The following is a 13,312-nucleotide window of genomic DNA, read 5'->3' on the forward strand; positions in this document are numbered from 1 at the left end:
AAATAATGTTGTAATTAATTTTTACACTAAAAATTTTGTTTCAATATTTAAAAAATATGAAAAGGTACTGAGCGTGTTAAACAAAATTAAAAGAGTTATAAGGCTAAGATGTTCTGCGAGGGGGTCAAATTATGTTACAAAATATTTACGTAAATGCTGCCTTATGGTATGCAGTACGTAGGAATAAAATTGAGAAATGTATATCTGTTAATGTACTATTGCTTATTTTTAGGTTGAATAAAACATCTTTAATTTTTATGAATTAAACTGAATAAAGTTTTGATTGTACTGTGAATATATATACACGAACACATCTTGTTCCAAAAGCTTGATTGTTTTTGTTCATTTGATGACACGATTTTTTAAATTCTGTTTAATTTTCAGTAAGTTAAAAGTTTTATCTTTGGAGAGCGAGGATATAGATTAATAAGGTAGAGACTACCCAAATACATTTAAGTTAAGTTACACAACAAGAAATGATTAACTACGTGATTTGAAAAAAATAAAGAGACTATGGGAGAAGTAGAGGGGAAGCTGTGGTCGTATGGTGGGAAATTATAGTTGGATTAAAAATAACGTCAAAAGAAGCAAACAACTTTGTAAATTGAGGGATTGAGGGAGAGCCAATAGGGTGTGGGGAGAATTGCGACTCACTCTTGTCCTTACAACTATATAGAGGGAGGTGTGTGTGTGTGTGTGTGTGTGTGTGTGTGGTAGGGGGCTTTTCCCCTTTTGTCTCCACGCTAACCCCTAATGAATTATCATAAATTTCGGCATATATTTTCTTTTTTTTTTTTTGCTAACTCTTGTTTCAAATAATACTTATCGTCTAGTTACATTTATTTATTAAAAAAAAATAGGATCAACTGTTCAAAACTAATAAGACGGTTATAACCTACTAGACACTTGGCACGTCAGTCATGTACTATCAACAAAACTAAAAAATGGTATTACTTAATATCGTAAAATATAAGCAGCAAGATTAAAAAAACACAACTATAATAAACTATGTGTGGATGAACATACAATTATTTTCTATACTTTATTTACTGCATGCCGTACCCATACTGATAAAATAAATTTTCATAAAAAATGAGAAGTCAAAATTTAGTGTTTTTATATGGTTAACATTTTTATTGGCAAGCAATGGCTTAAGGGACTTCTTTCGCTTAGAAAATTAACGTCAACATATTGATTATACTTTATTGAACAGAGATTAACTAGTGTATGAAAAACCTTCGATTCAAATTTTAAGTCCCTTAATGGCTTATAAAGTGAAATATTGATAATTTCATTATTGAACTTTTAACGTGCAGTTTTATGAGAATTAGTACTGTTCTGATACATAAACTGCAACATCTGGATAATCGACGTCAAGATTTAATTGGAAATTTCTTAGAATATAGCTAAAAACTTAGTGAGTACGTAGCTATAGTCTTATCTTCATTAATGACTTATGAAATAAGCAATAAATTAGTGAAAAAAATAATTCTCCTTCGACAGCTACCGTTATTATGTCACGTTATATCTGTATATATAGTCATGCAGGTTACAATACTGCTGATCTTATGCGTCAAAAAGTTTAGGTACGAAGGAACTCTCTTAAGCTTAGAGAAATTTCGTTGAACGTGTATATTTTGTTAAAAATTAAACAAGAAAAACTAGAATACTGTAAAATTTAAGAGACAAAATGTAGGGACACTTCTAAAGTCAACCATTATTATCTCTGCAAGAAGAGTGCTCAATGGATCACATATAATTTAACCATTTTAACTATAAAAAACGTATTACCAAATTCGAAGCTATTTTGTTACAAACAAATTTTATGAGTAATACTTATCATAGTAAGAGTAAGATTTTAAGAAGGTTCGGGAGTATCATTCAAAGGGGCGAGGAAGGGGGAGTCCCGTCTGCCTGTGCAGCTTGGCCTCCTTTACCACGCACCCCCGCATGCACCACACAAACTCAATATTTTTCTTACGTTTAACGTTTGCATTGTACATTGCTCACCAAATAATTAAACAAGAATTAACTCGTAGGTAAATTTTTTTCAATACATTTGCATTTTTTAAAAAGTTTTGTCCATTTAAGCTAGACAAAGAGGTTACTTTCCACAAGAGCCTATGTTAGTCACATGATTTTCGTTTGTATAATTCTTTTAAAAATGTATCTTACTAATATATAAAGCAAAGTCGCTAAAACCGTTGTAATCGCTAACCGCGAAAACTACTGAACCGATTTTGCTGAAATTTTGCACACTGATTCATGATACTTCCTAGATGGTTTTAGTATAGTTTTTATCTTAAAAAATTTAATAACAATAGCAATAAATGAGCTCAAAGTTTTGCAAAAATACGCCAGCTTTTCACTTTAGTTCAGTAAAATCCGCTAGGTGGCGTCGACATAAAATCGAAGCTACCTGCAACATAATTAAATAAGTGTGGTTATAATAAGCCGGAGCGTATCGATAGTGGTATAGTCGAGCTTCGGCAGCTCAACTAGCTGTTCAGAGAAAGCTGGTGATACTCCTGCAGCTGGATAACCCGGTTACGGACGACACTCTTCTCTTAAGGGACAGGGACCTAAGTGTCCCTTCACCCTGAATCTCGACGAGTGCAATCAAAGAAAAATAAATTACTTCCAACCGATGCCGTCTCTGTCAGAATTACCAGCAGACATATCTAGCCAGAGCATGATCTGCACCAACTCTTTAGAGTTGGGTGGCAGTTCCACCTATCCACATGGTGTAGTTAGAGAATTTGTGGCTACGAATGTAAGCAAGGGAAAACAGCTCTGAGGGGCATGGGAAGCCACACCGGCTACTTTCTTGGTCGTCGCGTTCCCCAACGCGCTTACCCACATGTTCCCGTCTAAAGATGAACAATTGAGCAGTTGGTTATCCGGGGAACGACCTGAGACGAGATATTCTTTGGTCAGCAGCGTACCTCCCTCCATCACAGTCTCCGTACATCGAGACTCCCAGGGAAAGAATCAAGCAACCCGTAGCCAGCTCTTCATCATCAGGAATAATAATAAAGAATAGCCTGGAAGTTTCACCACTGGCGCTTTTTAGGGCCATTATAAGTATTTACGTTCCCTACTTAACCATCAGTTTCATCGGTTCATTTTAGGGGCCACCTAAGTGTAAACTACCTTGCCAACAAATACATTTTTATGACCATTTCCGGAAGCGATTTGTCGACTAAAAGACTATATTAACTAAAGACGGGCACTATTAAACCAAGTCAGCTATTCACTGGTAGACGTCACCTGCGGAGTTGTTCTTCGCAAGGCTGGGAAACCCGGTGACCAAAGACCCTATACTACCCTCTCGACTCTAAGCATTTAACCAGGAATCACTGATCCTCTCCAAGGTCTGCGCTGGGCAAACTTATAACAGCTATAAAGGAAAAAAAACTTGAGCCAACGGGACAGCCTCCTCTGGACAAGTATCACTAACCAATCTCCCCATCTAAGATCACTAAAACAACTGAATCTGCAAATAAAAAAGGTGCTTTAGACATCAACGTCTTCGACGTTATACTGGGAGACGTTGGGAAAGAGCACTACAACTAGCCCCAAAGCTTCGGACTTTGTAATTTTTCTCCTAATCAGTCTGGGTCTTTAACAGTAAGCCAGAGAAGATCACCCTGAGGTATCCAGGCAGTCACAATTGCTGTTAACTGCAGTCAAGAAAGAGTTAACTTAAGAAGCTCACCGGTCTTTTTTAGGGCCATCAAACGTCGAACTATCTTGCCAACAAATGTATTAAAATTAAAAAAGTTGACTAAAAATAGTCTTTAGGGGTTATAAAAGTCGTAACCATACCAATAGTCGCAAAAGGGTATATTGGAAAGAAAACCTCAAGTGTATCTAATGAATACAATTTGAGGCGTCAAGAAACTGACGCAGAAAATTTATCGAGATTGAAACAGCAGCGTCAAAATCGTCAACTAAAGAGTCCATTACGTGAGAGATCAGCTGTACATTGTACCCTCACAGCAATCTCTGAAATCGTTAAAGATCCTACTTCAGATTTTTTAATGAGTAGAAAATGTATTTGTGTTTTTGGTGCAATAAAAATGATGGGTTTAAGGTCCAGGACTTTGTTGCTCTGGTAATAAAATTGTGTGAAATGAGAAAAAACAATTTTTTTTTAATATAAATTTTTTGGGGGTTTAAAATCTTAACAGCTTTAAAAAATAGCCCTTTTCGTGAATTACACAGAAGAAACTAAATCAACAACTTCTTATAGCCATCGATTATTTTATGGCATAAATTTTCAGCATAATTATTTTTTTGAATTTTTACACCTTATTATTTGACCAAATAAACTATATGGATTCCGAAAAAATATGTTTTTAATAAGAAGATTTTTGTTCTGAGATGTATCGGGAATGTGTGTTAAATTTTCTAACTAAAAATGTTTCACATTACATGTCAACACACTACGGTGTTTTATTTAGTAAGTCTCGGGCGAAGCCGAGACGGGGGGCTGCTAGTAACAGATATTGAAAAAATTCATATAAGTTCTACGTATTCTAGACTATCAAGTAAACTCTATATTATTGAGATCTCTGCATTTTATTATTATTCACGAACCTCCTTAAGTATAGTTTTAGCTTGTAATATACCATTGGATATCTAAAATGTATTCTTATTTTCTTGAACTTTCTTATTAACTATTTCAGTGACATTTTTTAGTGACATGTTCAGAAACAAGTTTTTAATTTTAGGAGGTACTAAAATGAAATTCAAAAGCAATTTAATACTTTTGATATTGTTAATAATTTGGATTAAGTTTTGAAATGCTGTGAGTAGAAGAAAATTTTGTATTGGCAGAAATAAGATTTTTTTTAACTGTTTAGACATTTTTTACGATCAAAAGGTTATAAATAAATTAACAGAATAATTTTCTTTGTGCAATTTCATTAAAAAATATCATTTAGGTACTTGAAGATTTATTTGTATTATAGAATAAGTAGGAGTATTATCACGTATTGTACTATTCTTGAAAAGCTTCCTAGCCATCTGGAATTAATCTGTGAGGTTTTCATCCAAGGCTTAAAAGTTATTTAAATAAAAAAGCTTATGTTTTTGTTAAATAATCTCCTCCGTTAAAGCTGTTAAAGTCTCTTAGAAACAGTTAAAACTATTCATGTAAGAAATAGTTTTAAGTTATTTAATTTTCAAAAAGATCTATATAACTCATCTTTACTAAATTTCAAGTAATTGTTCTACGTATAATTTTATATGTATTGATACACCTATATTTTCGAGGTTATATTCCTACCTTTATGTACGTATGCTTATCTAATAACAATACTAATAAGAGAGAATATTGTACTCAGTCACTATATGCGATGCATCTGATAAAGATACAGTATATTGAAACAGCTATAACGAAGTTTATAAATAAAATTTTATTAAAAATAAATAAAAATTTTATGATTAAGCCTCTGGGGGCTGGTCATAAATTTTGACAACGTGACATAATTATTTTAGTAGGATGAGCGTTGAGCAGCCTCCTACAAAAAAGGGTTTAATTCGTTTAATTTTTTTAATGTTTTAACCCAATTAAGTTTTGATCAATCCCTACCATAACCCCCTCAAATACTCGTTCAGCCTCCCAGAATTTTATATTTTTTACATGGTAAATAAGTCAGTGTAGGATGAATTTGTAATTTTATTTCACTTTATCCCTAAAATGAAAAAAGCATTTCCATTCTTATAAATAATAAGAATTAATAATTAATGATGTAATTCATAAGTTATTTGTGTAATTGTATATGTTTAGTTTTGTATGTATCAAGTTAGGTGCGTTGACTATCTTTTCGTTAACTGCTCCTGATATTTTTTTAGCGTTTCTAGCGTATTGCAAGATTAATATGTTTGATGTGAGGTGTCTACATAATTGGCCATGCAGAATTCTTTAAACATATTAAAAAATTAGTTTAATATTCATGCAATATTTTAATTCAAAACAAAGAAGAATAAGATCAAAAGTTTTAAAAAGTTTGGTATAAAATATAATTTTGTCAATTAAAACATAACGTTAACTTTTTTGCATTTTTACGTATTTGTGTTTTACTTCTTTCACTTTTATTAAAAAATATTTGTTTATTAATTAATATGAAAGCTTTTGCTAATCACTTTGCTAATACTTTATAGTCATATTGTTATATTATAATATTATCATGCAATCTTAACATTTAGTAGAGAGATGCCATGCATAATGACCAGATAAGTGTATTTTTACATAGTATTTACAACTTGATTTTCAAACTTAAAACTTTTATAATACAAATATTGTCATTTGTAGTAGTTCCTACTATCTGTCCTTGCTGCCTTATACCAGCTTTGCACAGCTTAAGAATCTGTTGTTGGACTGCAAGAAGGTAGCGATAATCTTAAGTAACTTAATAGATTTTGCTGCGTGCCCTTTTTTTTATTAATAAATTATTTTATATTTTTAGCATCTGATTAACAGTAACCTCGAATAATCTTATGCCTTCATCATTGTTTAATAAAAGTTAGTTAAACAACATCTCAAGCACATCATGTAAATAACAACTATGAAATAATAGAAAAGACATTTAAAATTTATACTGAGATTTATTATTATTTATCACTAGGTTGGTGCGCGAAACGCGTAGACGAGCGAACGCCCAGTAGGACATATTCATGTATTACATTTAATTTTGCTAGAAATGCTGACATGTTAAGCGCTGGTCAATTCCAACACTTTGAATGTATAGCTACTAAAATATGTTGCTAGATCGTACTGTGATGGAACTTATAAGATCATCTTTGTTTAAAATTAACGTGTCCAACGTGCCTAAAAAAGTTTTTACGTCAAAAATCTTATTGGACAGTGAACTTTAGTCTGCTTCAGCAATTTTCCTGGTGCTGGAACTAATAGGGTGAGATTTTTTTGTCCTAATTTTTGCACTCCTAGTTCTCACCAATAGTGGCATTGGTGCTAGTCAGGATAGAACGAATGTGAATAGATATGCGGTGATAATTAATAGTCTACAGAAAGCTCTTAGGATTTAAAGAACTCCTTGTACTTTGCAATAGATAAAACAGCATGCCTAATGTTTTAAAACGAGCGAGGATCCAATATGGAATATTACGAATTATTTTATAGTAAATATTATTATGGTTATATTCTGAGTTGATGCAGCAAGTCTGCAAGCAAGCGATTAGCAAAATTATAATGGTCCTTGTTTAAAAATGTATGTATATACGAATATATGAAATATATGCCTACAGCGACTCAAGCTTATACGCCATGCTTCAATGTATATATGTATATCACAGCACGTGTTTTATATCACCAATCATGTATGTAGCATACTGGAAGTGCAGCAATGTTACTGCTATATCACAATATGCTTATATACACATACGATGAATGTAATTTCCTTTTGTACTTTAATATTACTTTATTAATTCATAGCGAGACTTAAAATTGTGTAAATCATACTGTAAAATCATAGTTTGCTTGTGTCATTATTATTACCGTACATCTAGGTTGACCTAAATCTTCAAGTCATCAAACAAATATCTGGTAATAGTCTTACTCAATGCATAATTGCAAAAAAAAACGTGGGCCATCACCATCCCTACCCATCGTTTCTGCTTTGATTATCGCTTAGTAAGCAGATTGTTGAACATGTTTTACTTCTCGTCGTTATAGCTCATCCTCTCTTTTCTGCTCCAAAAGCCTATAAAAACGCTTGATGAAAAAAGAAAATTACTCAGACACCTGTCCTTCGAATTTTCAGTCAACTCTTGACTCCCACATACTACGAGTACATTGTACGCGAAAGACATCAAAGATATGTTATGTGGCTAAGGGAATTTTGATGTACTTCATGGGCAGCAATAATTTTGGAGTCCACTAAGGAGCGAGTGAGGCTCACCAATAGTGGTCCTGGTGACAGCAACTAAGTAAAAATAGCAACATATTAATTATTTAGCCATGAATTTAAATTATTGTAGTTTAAAAGACCACTGAAAGGACAACACGAAGCATAAGAAAAGTTGAAGCAGCAGTACGATCAGTTGTAGCTGTAAGTTGATAACAGGTTATATAAGTAAATAGTAACAGATATTATAATAAAAAAATAGTTAAAAAAAGAACTGAAAAACACTATTATGTATATACCAGTTTTAGATGTGAAAACTATGTCATATAAAAGAACTAATGCTTTACGTACATATGCAAAACTAAAATATGTAAAATGATTTTGAATAAGCTATTTAGAAGCTAATAATACATTTTTTGCTATTAGTTATAATTAAATTTGTATTATCTCATAAATACTGAGAAACTATTAGTTCAAAAAAAAAACTACATATTTTAATTTATTATTAACAAGTCTAAAAGTTAGTTTATCAGACTCATGAAGGAAGTGTACCTACATCCACACAACTGTCTATGCAGCAAACAATTCTTATGCTTACATAGTAACATGCATGTAATATAAACACAATTCACACAGTTGTCTTACTCCTCGAAATGAAGCATCCCAAAATTTAAACTATGTTTATCCAGAAAATACATTATGACTAAAAATTAAAAACCATCATTGTTTTACCAAAAATATGGCAGGCAATCATCGTGATCATTTAAACTATCAAAAACATTTACAAACAGAAGTTGATGGCTCACATTTTTAACCATTACTTTTACTATAAAAAGAAGAATAATTTACAAATGTATTATATGTATTGTAATTTTTCTTCTCTTCATTAAAATCAATCATTTATAGCACCCTTATTTACTCATTATATATTAATCATTTATAGCACCTTTATATCTTATATCATGCTCAATGAATGCAGCAGTATATGAAGAACACAATTATTGCAGAATACTTCAATCTGGAGAAAAATTCTCACCAACGTATATCTAGCATGTTCTTTATGTATGTTATATTTATCTTAGAATATTTATTTTAACGACGTTTCACACTAGAAAAACAATTAAAGTTATTGATACTCTCGAGTTTTACGCGGCTCAACCTTTATGCAACACGCTCCTGATAAGCCATCTTCAAATTCCAATTCATAAGACGTATTTTACATCTTGTAAAAAAACTTCAGAAAAATTGCCTGAAAATTGTTTGGGAAAAAACTTTTTTTTTAGCTACCTCTCTCTATAATCAATTTTAAAGTAGTTTTTCGGGAACAGTTATGAAGTAACAAGTTATGCATTATTGATAATTTAAATTGTTTCCTTTAAAACTGTTAATATCTTTGTTTTATTAAATTATATTTTTTCCCTATATAATGAATTATCATGTACTGAATGCTTTTTTATTTGATTAGGTTTGGTCTATCAAAAGAAGAGCATGCTGAAAAAAGCCATGAAGTGTTTTTGGAAACTCAAGGATATTGTCAAATACGATCCGTTGACTATCTATCAAATTGGCCATCTGTACCAATTGAGTGATGACATCGAACACGCATCGGAATGGTACTTAGTTACAATCAAATTAAATCTTATACAGTGTAGATAAGTACAGCATTTTTTTTCTTACATAATTATACTTCATGGGAAGAGAACGAGGGTCCATATAAAAAAAATAAAAGATTTAATCAGCCATTTACAAGACTTTAACGAGTTAAGAACACCGTATGCTCTTTTTTGCAGCGTTACGAAAACTAACTAAAAAGCTGCTGATGAACGCCAGCTTAAAACAGTTCGAGTTTCAACTTTTTTTCAAATATAGGGAGATTCGTCTCAACTGCCTCAGCGCCACTGCAAGCGGCCTGCTCGAGTGCTAAACACAACATTTTGGCTGCGTTGTTTCGGCATCAAAACATAAATAAGAAAATATCAACCATATACATTCTAAAACGTCTTTACCTCAGCATTCGAATGGTATTACTAATTTTCACGATTTTTCCTTACATAACCTCGAAAAATGTAAATTAAAATTGAAAACGTGTGTTCGGCATGATCTTCAATTTTCTAATTTTTTTGGACCACACAGATCGAAAGATCAGGTGTTTTTACTTCGATATAGATTATAAAAAAATAGGTGTTTTTCGTTTTTTGTAAATATTTAAATGTGGAGCAAAATGATATTCACATGCCGCGTGCGCCAGCCAGGAGTCTCGACGCCGCTGCACGCGTCGGCTGTCGGTCTTTCTGTCTCACTGAATAACAACAATAATTATAAAATTTGACGGGTTGTAAATAAAATTAGTTTTTTACTAAGATTATGACTTAATCGAAAGATTGTTATTATTAGTTTTGAATAACGATGAAGTAAATTAAATAAGATTATAAATATGAGGCTATACAACGTATTATTCCTTTTTTTCCTTTTTTTATTGTTCATTGATGTATCATTATTTATTTGTTTTTTTTTTTTTCTTCAACTTCGAAAAAATATCAAACGTCTCGCTTAAAGATGTTTTTTTCAAAATTGATCCATTCTCTTCTGTAGGAATAACAGTGTGATACGGAAGAGTTCTCGGAACCATTTTAGCACTCGAAACATGTTCCTTTTTCATAAACTTCGTCATAGTCACTTTTGGAAATGAAGAATACTTGAGTCTCCTTGCAACTCATTTCTTCCCAATGAAAAAGGGCTTCTGCTGTTAAAATGTGCTTATCAGGAGGCAGCTGCACACTCGTTTTCCTGGCTCCACGCTTTAAATTCGCTCCAATACCATCACGCGCTCCTTTTCCATGGCCAGTGGCATAAAAATGTTACTCTGCAGTGATTCCAAAGTTTTTTTTGTAGTTCGCAAGGAGTTGAAAATTAGTTTTGTTTTAAGAATGCTGGGCTGCGCCGTCACTCACGTAATAAATTTTTTTTGGAATGAATTTTTTTTCAGATAATTAATTACGTAATGTCTATTTGCACCAAAACGCACCGTATATTCACGTAATTACGTGGATATATTGGATACGCATGCGCAGTGGGCAACTCTACTGTCCGGTACTTATTGGGTCCAAGTTAATTTTTTTTATGAGCGAACGAAGCGAGCGAGGCGCATGCGTGTACGTGGATATAAGGTGTGAATAGACACAGAGAATTAATTATTATCATTTGATATTGGTAGACTGCTACTGTGTCGTGTGTGAGATTTTCAGATATTACAGCTAAGCTTTTGTGTTTTAAAACATTATTCGCACGATAATAAATAATAACAGCGAAAATTGTAGCCTGGTTATTATTCCAGTGATATGACTGAGCTGCATTTTGAATCACAAACGCATAGTTTTCAGCGAAATCAAAGGAAACTGTGAACTCACCGTCATTCAATTCATTTTTTAATTGTTTAATGTAAACAAAATGGTTTTTTGCGACAAAATGGTGAGTCTTTAGTTTCATCAATTTATCTCCTAATTTATCTAAATATTCATGAATTGGAACAGTATGTGATGCAATTGTACACCGATCTGTTTGTTCCCACGTTTCATACTTCACTTTACGAACTCCATTTGCCATCAACAGTTTCCTTAACAATTCCTTTAAACTTCCTGTGTTAGGGCAATCCAAACAATTATTAAAAAAACATTTTTCCGTAGAGCTTTGGCATACTATTGCTTTGATACAATTTTTGTAATCTTTCATCGGTGTTGCTTGATTTTTGGTGAGCTTTTCTAAATTTATTGGCTGTAGCAATAACTTCACATTTTCATGATGAACGCAAACGCACACGTTATGCGTTCCATTGCTACCTGCTAAATCACAGTGTTTTGGTCGAAGCTGCGTGAATTTTGTGTAACCTATTTTCATGTTTTCATTCTCTTTTTTGAATAAAACATGCCACTTGTTTAAATTTCCCTACAATAATCGCTTTTGAACCCTTTTTTATTTTTTATTTTTATGATCTCCATTGTCATCTTTTACTAAAATGTAATCATTCATACTGGGCATAGCGCGACTTACGTTGTCTTCTTCGTCTTCTCTTACTCTTTGCTCTATATCGTCAGACATCGATTTGCCTTCTTTCTATCAAGCCAAGAAAGAATCCCATGCTTCTGAACAAGATCAACAGCAACTCTAGCTTCACGCTCTGTACACCCATATTCATTCATCATATCTCGTCTATTTCCAAAATCTCGGGGCAAGTGTGAGTAATAGTATTATTTCTCGCTTATCACTGGACGATTTAAATTTTTCAACAATTTGCTCCAAGACAGCTACTTCTGCTTTTGTGTGTTTTTCGTTACATTTTTCGCGTTTTTTCGTAATCGTAAGTTATTCAATTTTACATTGGATACAAATCATCGCATCTTTCAGTATTATTGAAAAAGAATCTTGCAGGAATTGTGAACATTTGACAAGACCTTTGTTTAGAAAGTGATTATCTTTCATCAAAGGGTTTACAGCAGTTGACAATCGTGATTCAATCGAATTAATGTATTAGCTCACTTTAATGACGACACAAAAAAAACTTAAAACAATTCAGATTGTTGGTAATGTGATTAATATTATTATTACCTGCAGGACGTGAAAAAACAACTTAATTAATGATAAATCGGTCTGTACTGTATATCTAAATTTTAAAATCATAAGTTCGCTTTGTGGCATGAACAGTTCAGACAGTAATGGTAACTAATGATATCATCGAGCGAATTTTATCTGACAAGTACAAACACAAAGTGGGGTTATCCACATTGTTTACAATTTGACCATTCGTTTTGCAGAAGACAGAGAGGCCGACAGCCAACGCGTGAGGCGGTGTTGTGACTCCCGACTGACGCGCGTGGCATGCGAATATCGTTTTGCTTCGCATTTAATTATTCGCAAAAAACGAAAAACACCTATTTTTTTATAATCTATGTGGGAGTAAAAACACCTGATCCTTCGATCTGTATGGTCCAAAAAAATTAGAAAATTGAAGATCATGCCAAAAAAACGCTTTCAATTTTAATTTACATTTTTCGAGGTTATGTAAGAAAAAATCGTGAAAATAAATAATACCATTCGAATGCTGAGGTAAAGACGTTTTAGAATGTATATGGTTGATATTTTCTTATTTATGTTTGGATGCCGAAACAACGCAGTCAAAATGTTGTGTTTAGCACTCGAGCGGGCCGCTTGCGGTGACGCTGGGGCAGTTGAGATAAATCTCCCCATATTTGAGAAACAGTTGAAACTCAAACTTTTTTTAAGCTTGCGATCGTCATATAAGCTATGCTTATCTTCCCATATGTACTATGAAGATAGCTTTACAAATTAATATATGTTCTTAATACTCTACGCTGGATAGTTTTTTTTTTTAATTATATGCAATGACTGCAACATTTTTAAACGATTTGATCATACATTCTACT

The 13,312-nt window shown here is 32.6% G+C and overlaps 1 protein-coding gene across 1 annotated transcript in view; it reads left to right on the plus strand.

The window, feature by feature from the left end:
- The window catches only part of nompB (intraflagellar transport protein 88-like protein nompB), a 730,499-nt gene that overhangs the window by 595,648 nt on the left and 121,539 nt on the right, over positions 1 to 13,312 (plus strand). Inside the window, exon 10 of the mRNA XM_089596148.1 lies at positions 9,340 to 9,487. Within this exon, the coding sequence (XP_089452274.1) occupies positions 9,340 to 9,487 (148 nt within the window). The remainder of the gene's footprint in view (positions 1 to 9,339; positions 9,488 to 13,312) is intronic.

Source organism: Copidosoma floridanum, unplaced genomic scaffold, assembly GCF_036245765.1.
Source record: "Copidosoma floridanum isolate Cflo_tuat_1 unplaced genomic scaffold, Cflo_Japanese_pri ptg000030l, whole genome shotgun sequence".
NCBI classification, from domain to species: domain Eukaryota; kingdom Metazoa; phylum Arthropoda; class Insecta; order Hymenoptera; family Encyrtidae; genus Copidosoma; species Copidosoma floridanum.